Source organism: Mus caroli, chromosome 4 (assembly GCF_900094665.2).
Source record: "Mus caroli chromosome 4, CAROLI_EIJ_v1.1, whole genome shotgun sequence".
Lineage (NCBI taxonomy): Eukaryota > Metazoa > Chordata > Mammalia > Rodentia > Muridae > Mus > Mus caroli.
In genome coordinates, this window is record NC_034573.1 from 95,111,009 (window position 1) to 95,135,032 (window position 24,024).

The window sequence follows — 24,024 nt, forward strand, 5'->3', positions numbered from 1 at the left end:
TGTGAGAAAGCTCTTCCTTTTATTTTGTAGGAATGCTGAACAACAAAGAATATTATGGAAGATTCCCGATATCTCCCAGAAGTCAGAAAATGGAGGTAATTGTAATCACGGGCTTAAATCTGACATAACTTACAGGTATTGGCCAACTATGAACCCAAAGCCACGTACCCCTAGAAGCAAGCAGAATGCTTTGTTAGTCTTTCTTTACTTACTAACATCTATCAAAGCAAGTGGCTTTTAGCAGACCTTCCTCTCTCCTTTCCCACCAAGCCCTCAACTCCCATGTAGACCACGGCATGTGTCCGCCCTGTGTCATGTCCCCATAGATGCTTTTCTTTCTCCCTCTGATGTAAATCACAGGCTGGAAAGGATGTAGCCATCCTTGTAGCATGTCACAAATTTCAAAGTACCGCTCTGCTGACGTGCCCCGACCAGCTGCTCAGGCTCCTCAAAGATGCTTTGCTCACTCTCATTTTGCAAACGAAGAATCCGCTGCTTCCTCGGCTGCCCAGTCTTGCACAGTTCACCTCAAGTGTGACTTCAAAGTTGCATGGAGAGTGCTGCCAACTGCTGTCTTGCGGTAACGCTCTTCTTTTAAAGGCGTAGGTTCTTTACTGGCGAGATTTCAATTATCCGAAGGCCCGAGCAAACCTTCCCCACTGGTTGTGCAGTTCACGAGTGAAGGAAGTACTCTCTCTGGCTGTGACATTGAGCTTGTTGGAGCTGGCTATCGGTTTTCACTCATTAAGAAGAGGTTTGCTGCAGGTATGTGGTTAGCTGTCCCTCCTTGAGCAGGAACTGGCTGTGATTTCTCTGCCTCCTCACAGCTCCTATCCCCACAGCCCATTAGAGAGCAAACTGATCATTGAATTAAGTACAGATGAACTGGCAATTCCAGCACAAAGGTTCTGGCTGCTTGTGCTGGGTCTGTTTCTCGTGGTGGGCTGAGCCACCATTCCCACCTGGTTGATCTGTATATTGATTGAAGTCAGTGGGATAAGTCCTGCCACTGTATAGCCAAATAAGATTGGCAGACTAAGTTTTGACTTGAACATGTATTTTTGAAACAGGAAAGAAAGAATAAAAATGTGTGGCGTACCTAAGGCAGGGGGGCATTAGATTCCTAGGAAGGGTTTTTGGTTTTTTTCCACGTACCTAACTTTTGAAATTTAGACAGGCTAAGCTAAGGCCCTGGGAAGATCTGATTTTTTTTTTTTTTTTTTTTTTACTTTAAAAGCAACCTTTAATGTGTCTATGAGATGGCTCAGCAAGTTAAAGGCACTGACCTGACCATGTGAGCCTGAAAGCATGGGTTAGGTCCCAATGTGTAAGGAGAGAAAGCAACTTAAAATAGTTGTCCTCTGACCTCCCCATGTGTGCTGCCTCATACATTCTCACACACACACACACATCATTATACACATACTATAATAATTCTTTTTAAAAAATAAGAATATGTGTAGTTTTTGAGTTGGTGAAAAGGTGCTTGCCACCAAGCCCGAATTTGACTCCTTAGAAGTTGAGATGATGGAAGAAAAAAACCAGCAACCACAAGTTGTCCTCTAACTCCCACACTGCGCCAAAGTATACACATTCTCCCTCCCTCCCCACCCCCAACAGGAAGGTAGATAGGTAGATAGATAGATAGATAGATAGATAGATAGATAGATAGATAGACAGACGATAGATAAATGCCAAAGTATATACATTCTCCCTCCCTCCCCACCCCCAACAGGAAGGTAGATAGATAGATAGATAGATAGATAGATAGATAGATAGATAGACAGACAGACGATAGATAAATGCCAAAGTATATACATTCTCCCTCCCTCCCCATCCCCAACAGGAAGATAGATAGATAGATAGATAGATAGATAGATAGATAGATAGACAGACAGACAGACAGACGATAGATAAATATCTAGTCTATAGATATGAACTGTTTGCCCAGGAACCAGGTATGGCACAAACAAGAGTGTATAGAGGGCAGGACCTCCCCAGAAATAGCGACTGGGCTTGTCAGTGGCTGGCACCGGTAGAGCCTTACACATTTGAAGCCAATATATTACCACTCCCCTCCTGCTCCTCTGGGACCTGGTTTCTATGCCTGCTGTTCTGATGTAATTCATTATTCATTATATCCCTTTCATTCTCAAATGAACTAAGTCCAAAATAAACATGAGCAGCTTCTCATATTCGGGGACAAACCCCTGACCCACCTGAGCAGGATCCAGAATGCTTGGCAAACTGTCTGCAGAAATAGAAATGGTGACTTTGGATGTGGAGAACTAAGAAACCTGAAAACCTCACCGCATCGTAGGAGCGCGGCACTCCGAGCCTGCAGGGTTTGGTTCTGAGGTAGAGCAGGAACAATAGATCATCCATAGAGCTTGTGGATGACATATTGATCTGTGATCTTGTTTTGCAGGAAAGTACTTGGCAGATAACTAATAAAAGGTCATGCAAGGATTTGGAAGATCCATGCCCCGGAGAACTGTTGTTTGAGAGACATGTTTTAATCTGGCTTGATGAACACAAACCGATGTCCGTACTTGGGGGTCTGTCAGCTGGAAGGTCCTGGCTTTCAGCAGTGACTTCCGGCACCCAGTACTGTGCTGCTCAGTTCTGCAGTATTTACTTATAGGTGTAATATTTGTTAATGGTTTTAAAATGTAATTATTGTATTTGTAAACTGTACCTTCATTCCAGTAAGGCAGTTAGACACTTGGGTTTTAGCATTTTCCATTCCTGAAACGGATGTAATTTAAACTGTGGTATGTAAATTTAATAGTAGTACTGTTGAACGGCACAATGCTTACAGAGATACAGCGCATTTTGTCAATATATAAAATTTAAATATGATGTTGATAGTTATCATAAAGGGGGTGCCACACATCGAGAACCTTAAACAGAACCAGAAACAAAACACGCAGCCTACTTTCCTTCACTCTTTACTATGTTTCCCTCTAGTGCTAAAAAAAACTTCTAGCTTCAGTTTAGTGGGTTAAATTCACACACTATCTCAGAGAAAAGAAAATTCTAAAGTTACAGCATATTCAAAGAGAAACAGTAATTACCACTTTTTAAAGAGCTTTTTTTTCAAACTGCAAATTTCATAAAAATGCAAACTGTGTAAACAGGGCCTCTTATTTTTATAACTTGTGTAAAAAGGGAAAAGCAATTCATATTTAAAGTTTAAGTATATTAAATTATATCCAAGAGGGCAGAGGTTGCTGAAGTCCGACCTGACCCCTAGCCCCTTCTGTGCCGTTTAGCAAATGTGGAGATTGCTAAGTCATCGGATTAAAGCCAACATGATTTTTAAAGTTTCGAGACTTTCTGTAGCTGAACTGGTTAAAACTTTTGCACAATTGCTCGGGACAGAGGGGCCTCCCTCGTCCAGCATCCAGGGGTGGGTACCTCGTTTCTTCTTTACTCATGAGAATCAAAACACAGAGAAGGATGGAGGAAAACAAATAGTCCCCTGGTCCATCCAAAAGGAGAATTCTAAACTTATCTTTTACATCTTTGGGGGAAGGAAGAAATAAACTTTATAAATGAAATTCTATTCACCTTGTTATGAATATTTTTGGATGATTTTAAGATTCATCATATACAACTGTGAATCTTTGCCGCTCTTGGGGAATTGAAAGCAGAGCCAGAGACGGGACAGTGGCTTTGAACATAGTAAATGCCACAGTTCTGGGAGTGGGGACGGTGTCTGCCCCACCGGAGGGGAATCAAAGCAGTGTCGTGTGAGGCCTAAAGAAGACGTCTTCCAGTAAACCACAAGTTATTTTAAACAGAAAAGTTCCTGTTTGGGGCTCTCCTACTGAGTTGGCATGTGTAGCATTGGCTGCTGAATCACATTTTGTATCCACTCGAATCTGACAAGGAGTGGTCAGCTCCTTTTCAATTTTAGAATCAAATTAAAAATGTTTTAAGTCTTACTTCAACAGTGAGATTGTGGTTGGCAGTTGTTTCTAGTGAGCTCTGTAGCTTTATTTATGTTCTCTTCGATCAACGCTTGCTCCCGAAAGGATGTCCAAGAGGATTTTTACCTGCAAACAATTCATCTATTTAAAATAGGCTCCTGCCTAATTCCCCAAAGCAGTCCGGCTTTGAAGGTTTTTTTGAACAAACTAATTTGTTGACCAAAAAGTTTGGCTTTGAAACCGAAATATAGAAATAAAATGTAAAATTTAAATCTAATGGAACAAGTGGAAATGAAAACATTTAAACCAATGGAGAGTACGAAGCAGAAAAAAAAATGAAGCTTATCTAAAATGTGATTATACAATGTTTTTAAGTAGTCAGTTCATGGAAAAATATTGAATATTAACACAAAGCATATTAAAAATATGTAAATATTACTGTTTCTCATGTCTTTCTCTTTATAGCTTATTTTGTGAAGTTTTAGAACTAATTGGTCATGAAATATGCAGTGTTTCTTTCCAAAGAATAATTTTGTTGATATTGTAAAAATGTAATTAAAGATAGAGATTTGAGTAGTCTCTAACATTATTCAAATGTTTCCTGGAACCAAATTGGAAACTATGAAGAAATCTTGTAATCCCTTAATTGACTATTGTGAAATGAAACGACAGTTGGTGATCTCAAAATTAAGACTTGAAAATTCAGAGCTTCAGTGGGGAATGGCTGAGTGGGTCAAATAACAACAGTTGCTCATATCAGAGATGGAGATGTCAGTGCTGTTTGGTTTTAAGCTTGTGCAATTTCATCTCCTGGTGAAGCTCTGTGTGCAGCACTATAGGATAAAAATTCGTATTCTGAGACGAGGTCCAAGACTAGGCAGGCCAGGTCTCAGTTATCAGTGTCAGTCGGGTCAGGTTCCCTTTTGTTCAAACAAAATGGGTTAGCTCATAGACAGATGGTTGGCAGGACAGTAAGCTAAATTAAGACAAAATTCTAGTTAGAGAGCAATTTCCTAAACACTCTGACCTTTAAGGCTGATAGAAAGTGTGCATGTTTTATTTTGGTGACATGGAAAGTATGTATTCCTCTTCAAACAAATCCCATATTTTTATGAAATTCTCAAAAATAAATTCCTGTTTAAACTAGTTTCCATTTTATCATAATGGGAACTTGCAACTGCTAATCTAAAACTCTCTGAGATCCACCGACAGCTCAAAAGAGCGTTCCCTGTATGCTATTTGGGACGCCGCTTGCCTCGAAAGCCTGTTCCTGTGCAAAGGGTGACTGGAAAGTCCAAGAGCAGCTGCTTGTGCATTTCGACAGTTTGTATACTTCTCCCCTGTCTCAGTCTGCAAAGTATCAGAGCCGTCCTCACACACATTTGCACCTTTAATTCTTCTTTAGAAGGAAGCAAACCTACCTTTGCTCTGCCAGCGATACCGGATGGGCAAACGCAGATGTGCCCCTGCCTTCTTCTCACCTTTATGGTGAGAGTGGATCCATATGCAATTTTCACGTTTTCCTTAATGGGACGTCTAATTTTTTCTTTCTAACAAGCTTGTGCCTAGAACCCTATATAGCAGAATGTTGCCGAGCAGGGAAAGGGCTTCTCCAGATCCGGAAACATTGCATTACAATATGTAAATGATTCCAAAGTAACTTCTAACCCTGAAGACTTACACTTCTACTTAACCCAGATAAACTACCTTTCGAGACTCTAAGAACATGTGTAATCATAGTGATTAGCTGCTACACAATAAAAAATAGCAAAATGGCTGTACAGTACGGTGTACTGTGAGCGCTCCTGGGCTGCCAGACACTGCAGATATCACTGCATTCTACCTTAGACTCCAAAATGGCACAAAGCCTTTTCAGTCTGTGTTTTCCCAGCGGTGGTATTGAGGCTTGGGTTGATTCATTTCCCCCCAAAGTGCCATCACAGCTGGTAACGACCTCAATTATCCTGACAATAGAATGGGTACCTTGCTGTTTCACCTGGTTCATTTTGATAAAACCATCAACTTGAATGTCAAGATAAATGGCACTCTGTAAAGTCTGTATTGAAAGTGTTAAAGAGGAACTTGATAAGATATCATTTTAAAAGAACGGATGTTTCTCTTCAAAGGATGAACTGTGAGACCCCTTGTTTCCAACCAGTCATAGTAGAGTAATGATTTAAGTTGAGGCCCTGTTATACGTTCAGAACCTAGCCAGACTGCAGTGAGTACCAGCAAGTCTTTAGCAATCTCTAGGGATAACACTTGGGAATCTATACATTGAGAGGTTCCCAAAAGCTGAGCATTGCATTGTGGCCCTAATAATTCTCTAGAGCGCTTTTTACTGCTCACATTATAGTGGACTTAAGCATTTAATTTCTAAGATAAATGCTATTTTTCTAGTGTTTTCTCCCAACTCAGTCCAATTAATAGTAGCTCCTGGCTTGCAAGAGACACTCAGACAGTAACCCTGGAACCTGACTTTATCTCACAAACTCTTGGCTTTCCGAGAAGAATTTTACCAATGTTTGCTTTGCTTTGTCTTTTCCTCAAACCAGTTCCAGGTCGCCAGAGAAAGTTGAATGATGGCAATATATGCAAATATCCACTAGAAAGAGAGAGATTAGAGAGAGAGAGAGAGAGAGAGAGAGAGAGAGAGAGAGAGAAAATATGTTAGAGATTTCTCTTCCCCCAAAGAGGATGTATTTTGCAAAATCCCAGTCGAATATATTTATTTTGTCATGTGATCTTTTTCTGTTGAATTACTTCTAAAACCTAAAATAGAGGGGTTTTTTAGTGACATCAGTGTGGGCCAGAATATAGCTTAGAAACTTACTATAAGGAAATGTGATGTTCCCATGATGCCCCTCCTGACGTTCACCTTAACCAATGAGTCAAATTGTTAGTGTAAATACCTAAATCAAGTCACATGGCACTGATTAAGGAGACTCTCATAACGAACCTCCACGCTCATTCCTGAATTGATCTCAGCTCTATTGGGCTTGCCCTCCTCCTTGACCTTTTTGCTTGTGTTATGTTGGTTTCATTTCTTCGTTTGGCACACAGTGGAGAACACAACTCTCTCGCTTCTGATTTCACTATGGCTTCTCTCATGTTTCCTGTTAATCCATAGACTGAGGAGGAGGAATGAGACCAGACTGCTCTCTTTACATCTTCAAATATTAAAAAGGAACAAACAAAAAGTACTGGCCTTCTTCACCCATCACTGCTCTGGGGCTGTGCTATCTAGAGTAAGCCAGAGACACATTGTTAATGTCCAACTGAAATAACGTTCCTTCTTGAAACACTGTCAACTCTTAGGATCAGCCTTGTAGACTGGTCCCATGTGTAGTTCCTGTTTTCTATCCTAAATGGGTAGTGCCAGGGCGGGGAGGGGGATGGTTTGTGTGTGACAGATTGTGGACATGTATCATGGATATAATAATTTATTCTCCAAACTGAACTTCTGGCTTCCTCCCTTTATTCCCGGAGTACATTTAGCCTGTGCTAAACACATCTTTAGCCTCATAAGAAAAAGAGCTTTCAGTACAAAGCCAGTGCAGATTAAAGTGACCCTTAATGCTGTTTTAAAGAAAAAGTGGTATATTTGATACTACGTCCACCAGTATTTTCCAAATCATGTTTGATTTATTAGCACAAGCAAATATTCATTGTGTTCTGAAACAACACAATGTGTCACAGCTGTCTCTCTTTAGATATGGGCAATAACTTTCAAAGTCCTCATGAAACTTAGAGTGTCCCTAAACTGGTAAGGGTATTTTTAAGTATAAGAGTAGCCCTTTAAAAACTTTAGGAAACGCCGTGTCTAATTATAATTCACAGCTCCATCGAAGGATATGTAAATCAAATTATATAAGAAAGATAATTGTAGCTCTAAGGGAATTTTGCCCATTGGAAGTGAGTTGTTATGTGTGCTTACTAATATCTTTCAGTGAGTTTTAATTTTATTTTCTAAAGAACTCTTAACCCCACATGGAAATTGTTTCACGTTTTAAAGATTTGAATCTCTGATCAATACTTCAAGCCCCTATTGTTGAAAGGTTCCACATCCTTGGAGTAATTGACACTAGTGAAGACTCTTCAGTTATCATGGCAGAATCCTGTTAGAGCCATGCTGATCGTAGTTTTACATAACTTTTGGACTGCTATGAAAACATTTTAGTTAGAACCAAATGTAGTGCACTGTTTTCTCAGCATAGATTCAGAGGACTAACCCTGAGGTAGGCTTTGGTTTTTTGTTGTTGTTGTTGAGGTTTGTTTTGGTTTGGTTTGGTTTTGGTTCTTTATTTTTTTTTTTTTTACTTTTTAAAAAAATAATCATTTTTTACATAAAATCACATTTAAAAGATGTTTATTTAAAATTGTTTGTAGCAGACAGAAATGACATTTATGTTTTCTGAACATAATTCAAAACCTTTAATCCCCTCAGAGTCTGTGAGTTATTACCTGAAAGACAAGCTACCCATAAATTCCCTGCTTCCTAGACTAAGCGCATATTAATTCCACCTGACTCAGCCAACTTCATTATCTTATTGGCATCTTTTCTGGCAAAATGAATCTCATTTATCCATCATCACCTTAAGCTAGTTAAAATAATAAACGGCAAGACTGTCTCAGACCATCAATACCTGGTGTTTTTCTTAGGAGTGGCTGGGATGACATTTCTTAGAGCTGCATTGACTCCACAGGTCGGTGTTTAATTACTGCTTTTTAAAATGAACATGCATGGAAGAGATGGATGCCTCTCCCTCTATCTTCCTACCCCTTCCATCCTCCTGCATCCTCCTCCCATCTCCCCTCACACACACCCCCACCCCACTTGGCCCCTTAACTCAGGCAAAGGGATCTGGATAGTTGCTGTTGATAGTTGTTTTTGGAAACCAGCAGGAGCTGCAGCGGTAACACTAGAGCCCTCCCTACCAGCAGAGGAGGAATTTCCAGGGCTGATTTTAGGCTGTTTGAACACTATTGTGTTTCAAATGAAAAGGTTTTCTCATTAGTTTTTCCCTTGTTTAGGGCAAAACCTCTCTGAATGAAGTGACCAGTTTGAATCATCATTTCCTAACAAGTGGCAGTGTAAGCCATTTGGGTTTTACTGTTAACAATAAGAAACTAGGAAAGGCATCACCGAGAAATGTTGCTGTGTTTCTAACTTAGAGTTACGCAATCCATCGGGTCAGTGAAGATGTTTATCAGTGTGTACTTTGACCTGGTAGTGGCCTTTATTTCAGATTATCTGTGACCCATGTAGCAATGTACACTGACTCTCTGTATAATCCTCTGCTACATGTACCATCGCACAAAACATCTCGGGCATCAAATATTCACAGAAGAAACGGTGTGTTCAGATACTCAAGTATATTTAAATTTTAGTCAGAAAGTCAGTGCCTCGTCTTTCTTCCTTCCTGCTCATTTCAACAGTGTGTGACTTACTGCCTCAGTATGGCTTACTGCTTCCTGTGAGCTCAGCCCAGCAGCAGCAGAGGCTTGCTCCCTCTGACGACCCACCGCTGTGAGCTCTCTACAGGGCAAGCAGGACAGAAATGTGGCTGAACTGATTGAAGATAATAATCATGAGACTATCACCATATCACTCACCTTATGAGTTAGTAAAAGTGTGGATATCATTTTTTGTAACTGGTGATTTTTATAAATGCCCTTGCCTTCATAGTCCTTCCAGTCACCCATCTCACAAAATCTTGAATATGCAATTATTCTTCATGACACATTATTGCAAATAGGATTCCCATTTGAAAATGCAGTTTAATGTAAGTTGTTATTGAAATGTGATTTTTTTTCCTGGAAAATAAATGAAAAAATATGAAAATAAACCAAGCTGTGAACCTTTTATTTCCTGCACCTTAAATTTTTACCTACATTTCTGAAAAATGTAATTCCATAATTAGGGAAACGATGGTAGACCCAAGGTCTAGCAAAGGTAAGAGCTTTCAAGTGGGGGGAATTCAATTCCATGCTTTGACTAAAGACCCAAGCATGTTACATCATAGTTGTAAATATCCTCATAAAAACAAAAATAAAATAATATAATATAAAATAAAATAAAATGAATAGCAGGGTGTGGTGCTAGAGAAACGGCTTAGCTCTAGCTAAGAGAAGAGCACTAGCTGATTTTCCAAAGGACCCAGGTTCAACTCTCAGGACCTACATGGCAGCTCACAACTGTCTGTAATTCCAGTTCCGGGGGATTTGACACCCTCACAGAAACATTCATGTAGGCAGAAAACCAACGTGTGTAAAATAAAAATAAATTACAAAAGTGTTTTAAAAATGAATAACGGGGTTTCTACAACAGGTCTTTAGGTTTAAATGAGGTAGCAGCTATTGGTCACTGAGCAGATATCAACCTAGTTGGTAGTAGTCAATGGGCAATTCTTTCCTGCTCTTATCTTTGTGTAAACAGGGCTAGGCACGGGCTTTAGAGCTCTTAACACTTTGCTGGAGTCCCAATGCTAATTACCGCCCTGGCTCCCGCGGACCAAGAGAACATTTGTCAAGCACCCTGCTGTATAGGCTGTATTCAGTGGGCGGCGTCCTGTCTTCATTCAGTGGGTGTCCACCACAGCAGGGAGGATAGAATGTGGACCCTCAATACCTAAATACCTTCTCCACAACGCTTCTGAAGCTTCAGTAGTCTGGGGTCCTCCGAGGGCTTGAAGGAGCGCAGCCTGCTTCTGTACCAGCAGAGTTTCAAATCCTGTGCTCCTAGGTGCATCCTTTAACGTTCTAGTTCTCGGTGCGCTACTTCTGTAAAATCATTTTGTGACAGAGTTTTGTGCCAACTGAACCGCTGCACAGCATCTGTCAGCAGCGGGGGATGGGGGAGGGGGGAATGGGCAGCTTCTAAGTCTTCAGGTCTGAGTTGTCGTAGAAAATTTGCACGTTTCCCACTGGCATCCCTGACGTCCTCGGGGGAGAAACATGATACAGGGCTCTGGGGCACATGTTCACCGTCAGACCTGGCAACCGTACAAGGCAGCGGGACTGGGAAGGCTCCAGAAGACAGAGATGGTGGGATTCCTAAGATGGCTCAGAGGCCCATCGAACAGAGGAGGGGCGGCCCGGGCAGTGTTTGAGGAGGTCACCCTGGAGACGCCCTAGGTGCCCACGGGGACTGCTCGACCAAGCGATGCCGGAGGCAGCAACCGGTCTTCTGCAGCTCTGTTGAGGACGATCCCAGGTCCTGGTGGTCCGACCTGCCACCCAGCGCAGAGCAGGTATGTGCAGGCGCTTGGGGACAAAGGGTCCAGGAAAAGAGGCTGTCGGAAGCAGCCTATGTGAGGGAAAAGGCGATCTCTGCATCCAGTCCAAGTAAACCAGAAAAAGTGGTCCCAAGTTTGGTCTTCAAAGGGCGGCGCGCTCAACTCACCTGCGAAAGCTCGTCGCCAGTGGTCTTTGCTACTTCCCTGCACCTCTAGGGACCTCTGAATTCCCATCTGTGGTCTCTCTAGGGAGAACTAGTCTCCAAGCAGAGTTGGGACCCGCTAATTTTCGCGAACTGACAAGCATGGGAGGTACCCTTACTTTAGGAATGTAGCGCTTAGTTCTTCTGGAAGGGAAGGCTCAGTAGAGGCACACTTTACTATTGAGTAAACTACTCAATTGAGTAGCCGACTATTGAATAAAGCAAGGTGAATATTCCAAAGAGACAAGCACAGGTTGCGAAGGGGTCTGGAGGGCGCAAAGGGCTCCTCCTAGAGGAATTCAAAGTTTATGAGTATTTATGAGATAGATAGCATATTCATGGCGTTAGGTGATGGGTTTTTTGTTTTTGTTTTTTCTCCCAACTTATAATAAACCTGACCTCCTTTTTAGGGAGTTTCTTCCTATGATTTCTAGAAAGAGCCCCAAAGAAGGTCAAAATCACAAAACAAGGCCATGGTGTTATAGTATAGTATATATACTTCGATATTGTGCATGTGTAGGTCGATAAGCTGATGCTTTCGCTTTTTGATGGGGAAATGAGCACTCTGACTATCAGGAGACTCCACTATCAAAATACAGCTGTCGTTCTCTTGGGTAACAGAGAACCCTCTTGGGTTCCCTTTTAAGGCTGTTTTAGTCCCATAATTGACCTCATAGCTCTGTCCCTTACGATTTTGTTTTTAAACTGAAGTTTCACGATGAAAGACGGGGCCAGGTTTTACAAGACTGGTAGTCTCCACAAATAGGAAGCAGGCCCAGCTCTCTGAGGAACTGAGAACTCCCAGTGACACCTCTCCAGACTGTCTACTTTATCCAAGCACAAACGCTCCCACCACATTGCCTCCAACAGCCACGACAGCAAATATTAACTAGCGAGCTTATAGCAAGATTAGATTCAGAGCAAAAATAAAAATGTTGGCTTGCAGCGCAGGACAGCATCTTTCTATAGTTGCCCATCTTTCCAGAGTGACTTTCTCCCACTCCATCAGTTAAGCATTTTGGGCTACAAATTAATGTCTCCTTGTGTGAATGATGTACACTATTGAATAGAAATTTTCCTATTTCCAGTTGTATTGGCACAACAAAATAACTACTTACACTACACATTATTGCTCTCCGGGAAATCTCAGGCCCACCTTCGAAAGAGTCATACAAGCAGCTGGGTCCTCCGCATAAGATGAAATCTAACTACAAAAACTAAAAGGTTTTCATATTTTCCCCTTTTTTTTGCAGCATCAGTTCTTCCTATAATCTGTGATGATGTCAGCATTGGGTAAAGAGAAACTGTTTCTTGCAATGAAGAAAAGGGGGAGCATGTGTTCCCCAAATAATCGTGAGTTCCGACAGAAGGAAGGTCACCGGCGCATCAAACAGTGAGTACCTGGATGTCTAGCATGTCCAACTGTGAGCAATGTTTACCAAGAGCCAAAACATTTCCCTAGGAATGGAACAAGGTAGAAACGGGCAAATACGGGGCTCCATTGGTCCTTGGAGCCACAGTTAAGATGAGAGAGGAGGCTTACATTGATGCTTAGAGCATGTTTGGTGCTTTCAAAACTACCTCTTACCATGCAAAAAACAAAAGCAAAATACAAACAAACATCTGTACTGCAGACCAGCCACCCTCACAAGCCCCTTAAATTCTTCTCAATATTATGAAACTGCATAGTTGTATAGTTTGTAATCATTATCACCAATTTAATACAAATTTTGTACTATATTTTCAGTCTTTATTTATATCCTCTTAAATGGCTATATAATATTTTATGAATGTGTAGCCAGGATCAGTTTATCATCCTCACATGATTAGACATTTTCAATTTGTTTTCTTCTTCTTCTTCTTCTTCTTCTTCTTCTTCTTCTTCTTCTTCTTCTTCTTCTTCTTCTTCTTCTTCTTTCCTTCTCCTCCTCTCCTCCTCCTTCTTCTTCTCTTCTTCTTCTTCTTCTTCTTCTTATTATTATTATTTATTCTATTCTTCTTTTCTTCTTCTTCTTCTTCTTCTTCTTCTTCTTCTTCTTCTTATTATTATTATTATTATTCTCACTGTTCTGCTTTGCAAAACAGACCAAGGTTGATTACAGCTGTGGAAGACAAATCTTTTATTATCAAAGTGCTTCAACTGGCACCCATGCTCATTTACAATTTGAGCAAGCCAGCTCAGTCAGTCAACATGTTCTCCAGGAAGGGAGGGAGGATTGAAAAGAAAAGAGACAATTAGACAACACTGTAGCATGACCCCATCCAATTCTGAGGCTGAAGCAGGTTTATTTTTTTTCCAGTCTGCTTTTATATCATTCTGGGTACATAGGAAGAATATGGTCAGTCCTAAGACATAAACAGAGGTGTTAAAGGAACAAACAAAGCACAGACAGGGTAGGTAAGGAACAAACAAAGCATAGATGGAAGGTCCCAAGATTACTGTCTTCAGGGTCTTAACAAGACCCATCAAGATACAAAGAACACATTCCTCAGCTGTATTCATCCTGAGCCTACTTCCAAGTCCTAGCCCAAAGTCATATTCCTGCCAAGTTTCTAGAAGTGGCCCCAAAAGCGCTCCACAACAGTTCCACTTTCAGTCCTACAAGTTAGTAGACTACTAACACAGCCTTGTTTTTATTTTTTATTTTTTTAACATGGTTGGAAAACTGAGTATACCAGAACAGAAACCCACTGCAGGTCAGAGGAAGGATGCTACAGCTACAGTGATTAATTCCTGCTTCTGAGCCTCAGCAATTCTGGCTGCTCCTTCTTAAACCACCGCTTCTTAAACCACTCATGCACTCTCTCTGTCTTTTGAGGTTGGGGCATTGGTGAGTAAACCCAGAGCCTCTGGCACATTCTACCACTGAGCGACGCCCCAGCCCTCCTTCTGTGTTTACCTCATGGCTGCTAACTTGCCCAGACTGGACTTGGGCTCTCTCTGTTCTTCCAAAACACGGTAGAAAATCATCTGAAATCAGGGTGCGGTCAAATTTAAAGAACTAACTTCGTATCTGTGCAGGAAGGGAGAGCTCTTATGTCATGCACAGCATGCATGTGACTTCCAAAGGTCAGCTTTCAGGATGTGGTCTCTCCTTCCATCATGAGGATTAGGGGATCGTGCCAGGTCATGAGACTTGTCAGTACCTGTCTTTAACCGCTGAGCCATCTCATAGCTCTAGTTTGTTCCCAGCAAACCACGATTCTTACAGTATTGGTGATTCTCTTTCATGTGCATCTTCAACTGGTAGAAAAGGTATGAAATATTAGTGGCTCTCTCATGGAGATGTGATTTGACGTTAACAATGTGTCTGGAAATGATACATCTTTTTCTTGAAAATTAATTGAAAGCACCTTTTTCAAAAACTAAATGTCAGCATTATAAGTCATCTCCTGAAGGACACTCAAGACCTGAACATCATTTCCTTTACCACCCCCTCCCTGCCACACACACACACACACACACACACACACACACACACACACTTATCCTGCTAGGTCCTTTCGTTCTTTCTGTTTTACTGTGGAATAGCTGAGTCTTTCAGGTCAAGTAACTTGTTACAATGGCAAACATACAGTCCCAAATTCAGAGAGAGGCTCCAGGGACCCCAGGTGCTGCCCCATCCTCCCCACTCCTGTGGGCATGCTGCCCTCTGGCTGTACCCTGCTCTCCCTCAGTGTTCTGTCTGGCCCCAGTCACTGTTGGAACCTGACTCCTTGTATGAAAGGTTCTCCTGTCTTCTGCTTTCCTTCCTTTTCCTTCCTACCTCTTCAGGAAACTCAGTTCCTATCCTTGACCACACCCATCTGTAACTGAGAAGCCAGTTTTCTGTCTGTCTGTCTGCTCCTCCTTTTCTTCACAGGCCTGTGTATGGTGGGTGGGTGGTGGTAGTGGTGATGGTACTGCTGCTGCTGTAGCTGCTGTAGCTGCTGTTGTTTTGCTTTGCTTTGCTTTTTGTTGTTTCATTTTGTTTTGTCTTTAAATCTGGCTCCCTCGATACACTGCAAACTCACTTGTCTTTGTAGCAGTAGACACAGTGAGAAGGAAAGAAAAGAAGAAAGAATGCGGGTAGATCTACTGGGGATGTGGTCAGCGTGGATTTGTTCTTTCATCTTGATTTTTATGTCTTCAGTTCTCTGAATTGTGACTGATGTCTAGCTGTCATCCTGATACATGTGTGAACGCCTCCTGTGTCATGAGAGAAGGACTGAGTGTGTATTCAGCGTTGCCACTGTCATGTGTTTTCAGAATTGGATCTTGTTTGTTCACGTTATACTTTATAATACATTTTTAATGTTTTATGAAAGAAAAGGGAAGCATCACTCTAAGGCTGTATTTTTGCTGCTCAGGCTGGTCATAATGTCGTTAATTATTTTTGTGTAGCTTGGATCAAGAAGGACCCCACTGTACCCAGTAGCAAAATAAAACCTCTTAAGCTAGGCCCCCTTATCTTAAAACACATATCTGGGTACATGACTTTCCACTCTCTGATTTTATCTACCCCACTGGGAAATCTGAACTTGACTTTTCACTTAAACAATTTATCAGAAGAGAGGTGGTAACATTCGCTGAGCTTTTAGCATCAGTCTCAGCTCTGCTTCCAGGAAGTTTCCAATAACAGGGTCTGGCAAGCCATGACCAAGCACCAAGTCTAGTCTGGAACATGGATGGCTATGGTTTCCCAGCTAGGAGAGGTTATTTCATAGCTGAAAACAAAATTTAAAAGAGTACAGTTTTGTGGCATGCAAATATTGATAGAAATCCAAATTTCACTGTCCATAAATTATGGATTGTAGAGCATGGCCTGTCTGCTCAATGCAGCGTCTCCAGCGGTTTTGCGATAGCAGCAGCAACAGCAGCAGCAACAGCAGCAGCAGCAGCGTCTACCCACAGCAGCAACAGAAAGCATAGGGCAGGCAAACCCCAAAGTCCCACTATTGGACCTCTTCCAGAAATGTTGGTCAACATCTTCTCTACTAAACAGGTACAGGCATCATCCCCATTTCCAAATAAAGAAACAGCAGCTCAAGCAGGTTGAGATGTTAAAACCACCGAGTTAGCAAATAGAAAGAAGTCTTTTATTACCTGCATATTTTCATTGCATAGAAAGTGGCAATCCGTGTATAATTTGCACATGGCTCCCTTGTTCACTGAGATCTTGTGTTTTTCACGCATGAGTCCAGGCAGGCGTTCACGCTGATGGTTTACTTGCTGTAACCTCACCCTCAGGCAGACATTGAACAGCATTTGCACAGATGCTGTCATCACCGGTCCTTAAAATGGAAACAGAAGGCACAAGGGCAAGTCACTTTCTCCAGCTAATGCGGCAAGCTATCTGGACATATTAGCTCCGAAGCTAGCAGCTCTACTGTGGGTTTGGGCAAAGAACAAAGACTAAATAGTCTTTCTTTTGCCTCAAAGCAAAGTTCTCATGATGCCACAGAACAAAAACCATGTGTGGACCCCACCATTCCCCACAGGAATGTATTGAAGGCACCCAGCACAGCAGGTCAGCCACACTATGTTGACTTCCCTGTGTTATTTATTCAAGATCCAGGGAGCCTCTAGTACCTGTCAGCTACTGTGTCACATATTAGGCATGCAGAATACCAGAGGGATCTAGCATAGAGATCACTGCTGTTCCAGCAAACTGAGAGCTACTTGGGAACTCCTTCACAGTCCACTGGTTATTTCAGCGAATGATGGAAAGTGCAACCCTCGTGAACTTTGTGCAAACCTGCAAACCTGCTCAGGTAAACAAGCAGGGCCAAGTAAATTTACATGGACTAATTTATTCCAGGATTCCAAGCCATGAGCCTGTGTATCAGAAATTAGGTAGGGCTATCCTTTCTTTGGATCCCTGATGGGAAAGGCTAGGAGACAGAAGACCAAAGGGATAGCATGTGTTATACTGAAGTCTGCATCGAGCTGAAATGCAGTGTAGCCCCAGAAAGAGAGAGACAGAGAGACAGAGAGAGACAGAGAGAGAGAGAGAGAGAGAGAGAGACTTGGAGAAGATAAAATGTCACTTTCCAAGTGAAACCACAGGAAAATGTGACAGCCTCAATGTGCTTCTCAGACCAAAAAATATATATATATATGGATTGAATAGAGGAAATTCTATTTTACCTAAAGTTATTTCCATAAATGGGGAAATGATGGGGTTTTTTTGTTTTTGTTTGTTGTTTGTTTTTTTTAAGGCAAGCTAGCTTATAACTCAATATGTGGATCAGACTGGCCTGGAATTCTCAGTAATCCTCACAACTGCCCCTTAGCTCTGAGAAAAGAGCCACTATAGCCTTGGATTTTTGAGGGCTTTTAGTTCTTGTGTCTGACAGATGGTTTTAGAGATGAAGCAGATCTGGTACCTTGTACCATTTACACAGGCATAGTCCAGATGGAAGGCAGAGAATGGAAAGCTGCAAAGCATAAAGCACGAAGAAGAAAGCATAGGAGAGCCTGTCTGGACTGCGAGTAAGGAAGCCCCACCCCCACGCACTACAGACCACCAGCACTGCTGCCACCACACCATTCTCTCCTTGAATCTTGAATCCAGACGCCTCCACCTCAGCCTCCCTCCCAAGCGTTGGGGTCATAAGTACCCACCATACCTAGTGGGGAGGTATCTTAAGTAAGATCCCAACACGAAAACATAAACCACAAAAGAAAACTAAAACTTTTTTGATAAGTAGATCATCAACAAAATGAAGTATTTTCACAGCGTATATAATAATATAGTTGGAAAACTGCTAGAATGTCTATCCACAGGTATAGAGTTGCATGTTAACAATAAAAGGGGAAGCCAGTTTTAAATAGAGTCAGAGGAGAGGGCAGTGCCCACAAGGGAAGCCTAAAGGCCAAGCAGAGTAAGAAGAGCTACACAAGCACACTGGACACCAGAGATGCATAACTTAGAGCAAGGTGTCTTCTACACCCGTACTGATAGCAAAATGCTGGCAGACAGAATGGCAAACATTGCTGAGGCCAGTGAGAATAAAAATAGATCCAGCTGTTCAGTGCACACATCATCTGGACATTAATAATACATTTTAAAATAAAACATTAAGTTCTGTAGAGAGCTTAATTCCGTTCATATCTCTTAGTATGACATCTCAAAGTCAGAACAGCACCTGCACGCAAAACTGTCCTTCATGAAATATTTTGATCAGTGAGTGAGCAGTTATTATTGCATTATGTGAATTCTTGAGTAATTAAGTCTTTTTTGCTCTCAAATAAATTCTGCTTACAAGCCTATTATATAGTAAGTCCGGAGTGACTTGTAAGATGAATTTACAACCTAGAAAAAGTGTTTATTCAAATGTTTGGTACAAGGCAAGCTTTATTTTAGCTTTTTTATTGAAAAAGTCCATTTGCATCTATTCCAAAAACGAAAGGAAGGGAGAAGAAGGAAGGAAGAACGAGGAGGAGAGTAAGGGTTTCCTCAGCACTGGAAATATGGCAGGGCTGGCCACACCCCTCGTTGGTGACGTCACAGTCATGTGACATAGCCAGGCCTCAGCCACATCCAGCATCACCTCTCCTGATTGCAGTGTGTCTTTGAAACCATGCCTCCTTCAGGCCCTGCAGGAGATGTCTATCGTCTGGCCTTGACCATCAGCTCCATTCCTCTCAGATGAGCCCTAGCCCACCACGTCAAGAGCTGGCCCTGCGCTTTTACTCACACCTATGATTGTTCTGTCAGTCTACTGTGCTAGGTTTTTTTACATCTGTCAGTCCAGGGCTAGACTGTTCATAGGAGGTAGGTGTATTCTTTGTCCTTCGAAAAACACCCTTTCTCTTGAAAAAAAAAAAAAAAAGCTTCCCACGAGACGATACCTTCTACTGTCTTCTCATTTCCTTAATTTGTGAAGGTTTTCAACTTCTGTTTCCACTATAGCCTTCTAAAAAGATAGGCCAATTGGGATAAGATATCATGAAACTGCATGACTTCCACAAAGTTTCTCTTTCCAAAGACGCACCATTTACTGCTAGGAAATGAGCTGGCGTGCTTTCGGTTTTAAACATAATCAGAAGGGAAAAAAAATCCATAGATAGTCCCCAGTTAAGCAAGTCTCTGTATATTGTATCTTTCTCTATATATCATATTCCTAGAGCATATTTAATTTTAAATGCATCTTTTAAATGCATTTTAATTTTTAAATGACCATCACTCTGGACTCTGACACATCATAGGCAATAAATTTTTGTTTAAAAGCTTTTTTTAAAATTAAAAAGCCGGGCGTGGTGGCGCACACCTTTAATCCCAGCACTCGGGAGGCAGAGGCAGGGGATTTCTGAGTTCGAGGCCAGCCTGATCTACAAAGTGAGTGCCAGGACAGCCAGGGCTACACAGAGAAACCCTGTCTCAACCCCCCCCCCATAAAATAAATAAATAAATAAAAATAAAAATAAAAAATAACCCACAGAAACTATAGCCTTCTTTTCTCTGTGCACTGCAATGTCTATCCACTAGAGGGAAGCACATGACTTTAATGACGAGCTTCCCCATCCTTCCTGAAGGCCCTCTTATGGACATGGGTGGCCACCAGTTACAAAGTCCAGGAATTTATGCTTGTTCTCAACAGTAACTCTTATTTCAAGAAACCTGAATACAATTCTGTCCTCAAAAGTAGCTCATGCACTTCCAAGCACAGCCTGGATTTTTACATGAAACTATACACATTCTGATTTTAAAATACCTTTATATAAGGTATACTTCCCCGTTCTCTTTTCCCCTACCATGAATTTGTTTGTTGAATGCTTACACCAGTTTTTAGATCAGATTCTCAGCACATGCCTGATGCCAGTACTTGAGGAACAAAGGTGGGGAGGATCACAGAGAGTTGGAGGCCAGCCTCATCTACCGAGCAAACCCCAAGCCAGTGAGTACTGCACAGCAAGACACTGTCTCAATTAAAGATTGACTGCAGCATTCTCTAGGCAATGCGACTAGGTGTCGGAAAGGATTAGCTCGGCAGGTTGGATCACAGAACTGGACTTCATCCACTTGTAGTGTTGGGACATGTAGCCAATATGTTTATTGTATTTATGCTTGCAGTTGAAAGTTTAAATGCATTTAATAAGCAGATCATGTGCTTGTCTTAGGCAATACAAATGCCTCAAGCCTCTTTGTGTAAGCCAGTTTTCTGGACTGACATTAATAAGCCCATGCTTTTAAAATATAGGAACTCCTCAATTTCTAAAAACTGTACCAAGGGGCTAGAGGGATGACTCAGTGCAAGAAACACTGGCTGCTCTTTCAAAGAACCAGGGTTTGCTTCCCAGCACCCATAAGGCAGCTCAAAGTCCCAAGTGATCTGACACCCTCTTCTGGCCTCTGTGGGCACCAAGAGTTCACATGACTCACACAGACATACCTGTAGACTAAAGATCCATCTACAAAAAATAAAAATAACACAGAAAATAAAAGGAAAAGGAAAATATAACTAGTCCATATTATACTTCAATGTTTCTTGCTCATGCTGCAACCACTGTTAATACCTCTTAAGTCACCCATCACTCAAGTGAGGAAGATATGTTAAATTTTCTGTATTTTCTTTCTTTCTTTCTTTCTTTCTTTCTTTCTTTCTTTCTTTCTTTCTTTCTTTCTTTCTTTCTTTCTTGTTTTTTCTGGGTTTCTCTGTCCTGGAACTCACTCTGTAGACCAGGCTGGCCTTGAACTCAGAAATCCTCCTGCCTCTGCCTCCCAAGTGCTAGGGTTAAAGGCGTGTGCCACCACGCCTGGCTCCATATTCTCTTTCATCTCTCCATTTCCAGTCTCTCACATGCTAACCTATTACTATCAGACCTTGGTTCTTTAGGATGAGTAAGGGGCTTGCTTAGCCTCAGGGAAGCCATACCTCCTATCTTTGAGTTATTTCCTTTTCTGTTGCTGTGCTAAAACACCTTGATCTTATAGAAGGACAGGTTTATCTGAGTTTGTGGTTCCAGAGGGGTAACACTATATGGCACAGACACATGGGAGCAAGCAGCAGGCACAGCGGCTGGAGCAAGGTGCTGAAAGCTTACGTCATGGAGCACAGGCACAGAGCAGAGAGAACAACGTGTGAGTATGGCCTTAGCTCTCAAAGTCCATCAGCAGTGACAGGCCTCCTCCACCAAGGCCAGACCTCCTCAACCTCCCCCTAACACTGACACCAGCTGGGGACCAGAGGTTCGAATGCCTCTGAGCAACATTCTCATTCAACACACTACAGTCCTCAATCTGGAAAAGAAACAAACATAAACACGAAGCTCAAAATTAAAAAAGAATCAGGCTGGAGAAATGGAGCACGCACTGGTCTGCCAGAAGAGCCAACTTCAGTTCCCAGCACCCACATCAGCTCACAACCACCTTCCACTGCCGTTTTAGTGGGACCCAATGTCTCCGGCCTCCATGGTCACCTGAGGACATGCACACACACACACACACACACACACACACACACACACCACTTTAAAAATTATAAAGTTAAACTTTAAAAAAAAAATGCTTCCTGAAGTTGTAGTCCACTGGAGACATGGTCAGCCTTGAAAGGCAAAAAGAAAGCAAAAGGTTACCCAGGCATTTTCCTCTCTGTGATCAAGGCAGCCAGGCTTCTTGTAAGGCAGCTAAGATCTTCGCTAGGCCTCATCTCCCCCCAACAAAACTGACAGCAAGCTCCCTTCACACAGCTGACCCCACTGATCTTCTAGTGGAGTCTGTTTCAACAAGTGTCTATCAGTAACATCTAATGTTTCTGGTAATACCATTTTAAAACAAATACAAAACAGTCCCCTATGCCAAATGGAAATATTTTTTTCCTACATAAAAGAAGGGCAGTTCAGAGACCTAGGCTACTGCTGTTCTTATCCAGTCTAGGAATCAAGCAGCCTCTGGGATCCTGCCCTCCTCTGTCACTCATTTTAGTCACGGAGGAAACTGAAGACCAGCTCCTACTGGTTAACTTACATTTGTTGGTTTGGGGTTTTCTTGTGTTGTTTTGTTCTGAGAAATCGTTCTCAAATTTCTACCCAGTCAGTTCTGGCTGCATCACACTGGTTTGTAAGCCACAGAACTTCAGCAGCACAAAAAGGGACCAAGAATTTGCCGTTCTTTTAGTCAGAAATGTTCCCACCGTTTAGGGCTCTGTTACCAAGAAAGGAGACGAGCAACACTGGAAAGAAACTGGCAATGCCTCTCACATGTTAATTCAAAGTTCCCTGATAATAGTGACATACTGGGAGCAGTTTAAATGATCTGGAGAAGAAATGGTTAAGGGAAATGCAAAATGTTTGTATATTAAGCTAACATTTTAACTCTAAGATGCAGTGTCAAGCAAAATTGGATTATGAATGTAAAATGTAATATCTGAAAACATTCTTTTTTTGATATTAACAGTCATTACCTAAGCACTCTGGTTAGTAAGGTAATTTTACTCTGCACCTTTCCATGTGCTTTGCATGTTTTATAAAAAGCATACAGTATTTACATGATTACCGTGCAAAGAAAAAGACACTAGAGGCTTGGGAGAAGCCCAGCAGGTAAAGCCCTTGCTACACAAGTGTAAGACCTGGGGTTTGAATTCCCAGAACCTGTAAAAGCCAGATGGATGTGAGAACTACCTTGTAACACCAGGGGACTGGCAGGGAAAGCAAAGAGGAGGGACACCCAGAGCAAGCTGGCTAGCCAGACTGGATGACTCCAGACCACAGGCTTCAGCAAGGTGGAGAGGATCGAGAATGACATCTGACATCAACCTCTGGCTTCTACATACATCTGCATGCACACACTCACACACCCACACACAAACACACACTTATACATACACACATTTACATACTCACACACATTCAAATACACACTTATGCACACACACACATACTCCTGTACATACACACATTTACACACTCACAAATACATACAGATGCAAAACAAGACTCCGAGAAACCATCTTTAACAATTCAAAAACAGACCAGCCTCTAAAACTTCTAATCTATACGTCAGACTTCAACTCCTGGTTTTTGAAAGTTCCACAGTAGACATCATCTTCATACCAATAATAGCACAGAGTGCACTGGCTACTAGGCTTTAATGACCCTAAGAACAGTAGCGAGAGTGGTTGTTCCCTTTGTATTTTAAAGCCAGCTGATATGAACTGTGCATCAACTCTGTTTCCTGTGAATTTTCAGTATGATACCAGAAGACAGCAAAGGCTTATGCCAACACCTCTGCATGCTGCACACTACACACACGTATATCTGAATCGCAGCCACAACCCCCACTAGTCACTGCCCCCTTCTTATTCTGCCTGCTGTAAGCACACATTAAGCTTTTCTACTGCCAGATAAATGAAATATTTGAAATCAAAGACAGCCTTCCCTACAAGTGTGACAGTAAGTCCTTGGCCTCGTTTCTTCTTCTCTCTAAAATGGAGAGAATGATGACTTCTTTACAGCATCAAAGGACGTTGCAAAGATCAAATAAAACAGCTGATAGGAGGTATTTCGAAATGCCAAACTGAAAGCAACATGAATAACGCTAGGTACATAGACTCGTCACAGAATCACCAGCTTCCGCGGCGTGGGGTCGGGTTTCATAGACAGAGCTGTCTATCATCTCTGGTGCTGCCCACAACACCTGTAGCCACAATGGCCTAACAGCTTGG

General features: G+C 41.9%; 2 protein-coding genes and 1 long non-coding RNA gene across 19 annotated transcripts in view; 2 read left to right on the forward strand and 1 right to left on the reverse strand.

The window, feature by feature from the left end:
- Sgip1 (SH3 domain GRB2 like endophilin interacting protein 1) overlaps positions 1 to 3,950 on the forward strand; it is a 203,908-nt gene extending 199,958 nt beyond the window's left edge. For all 15 annotated transcript variants that reach the window (XM_029476217.1, XM_029476218.1, XM_029476226.1 and 12 more), the window contains 3 exons: positions 31 to 95; positions 601 to 765; positions 2,429 to 3,950. In XM_029476217.1, coding sequence (XP_029332077.1) covers positions 31 to 95; positions 601 to 765; positions 2,429 to 2,451 — 253 coding nt within the window. In that variant the 3' untranslated portion in view covers positions 2,452 to 3,950. The remainder of the gene's footprint in view (positions 1 to 30; positions 96 to 600; positions 766 to 2,428) is intronic.
- On the reverse strand, positions 1 to 22,535 carry LOC110292263. Its single transcript, XR_002377695.1, has 4 exons — positions 22,329 to 22,535; positions 16,463 to 16,650; positions 9,552 to 9,752; positions 1 to 1,009 (listed from the first exon to the last, which is right to left on the reverse strand). It is a non-coding gene; the product is annotated as an uncharacterized LOC110292263 (long non-coding RNA).
- Tctex1d1 (Tctex1 domain containing 1) overlaps positions 18,920 to 24,024 on the forward strand; it is a 19,551-nt gene continuing 14,446 nt past the window's right edge. Inside the window, exons 1-2 of one of the 3 annotated variants that reach the window (XM_021159471.1) lie at positions 18,920 to 19,136; positions 21,329 to 21,443. In XM_021159471.1, the coding sequence (XP_021015130.1) occupies positions 21,343 to 21,443 (101 nt within the window). In that variant the 5' untranslated portion in view covers positions 18,920 to 19,136; positions 21,329 to 21,342. Of the gene's footprint in view, positions 19,137 to 21,296; positions 21,444 to 24,024 lie in introns of all 3 variants that reach the window. The other 2 variants (XM_021159472.1, XM_021159473.1) reach the window with 2 other exon arrangements.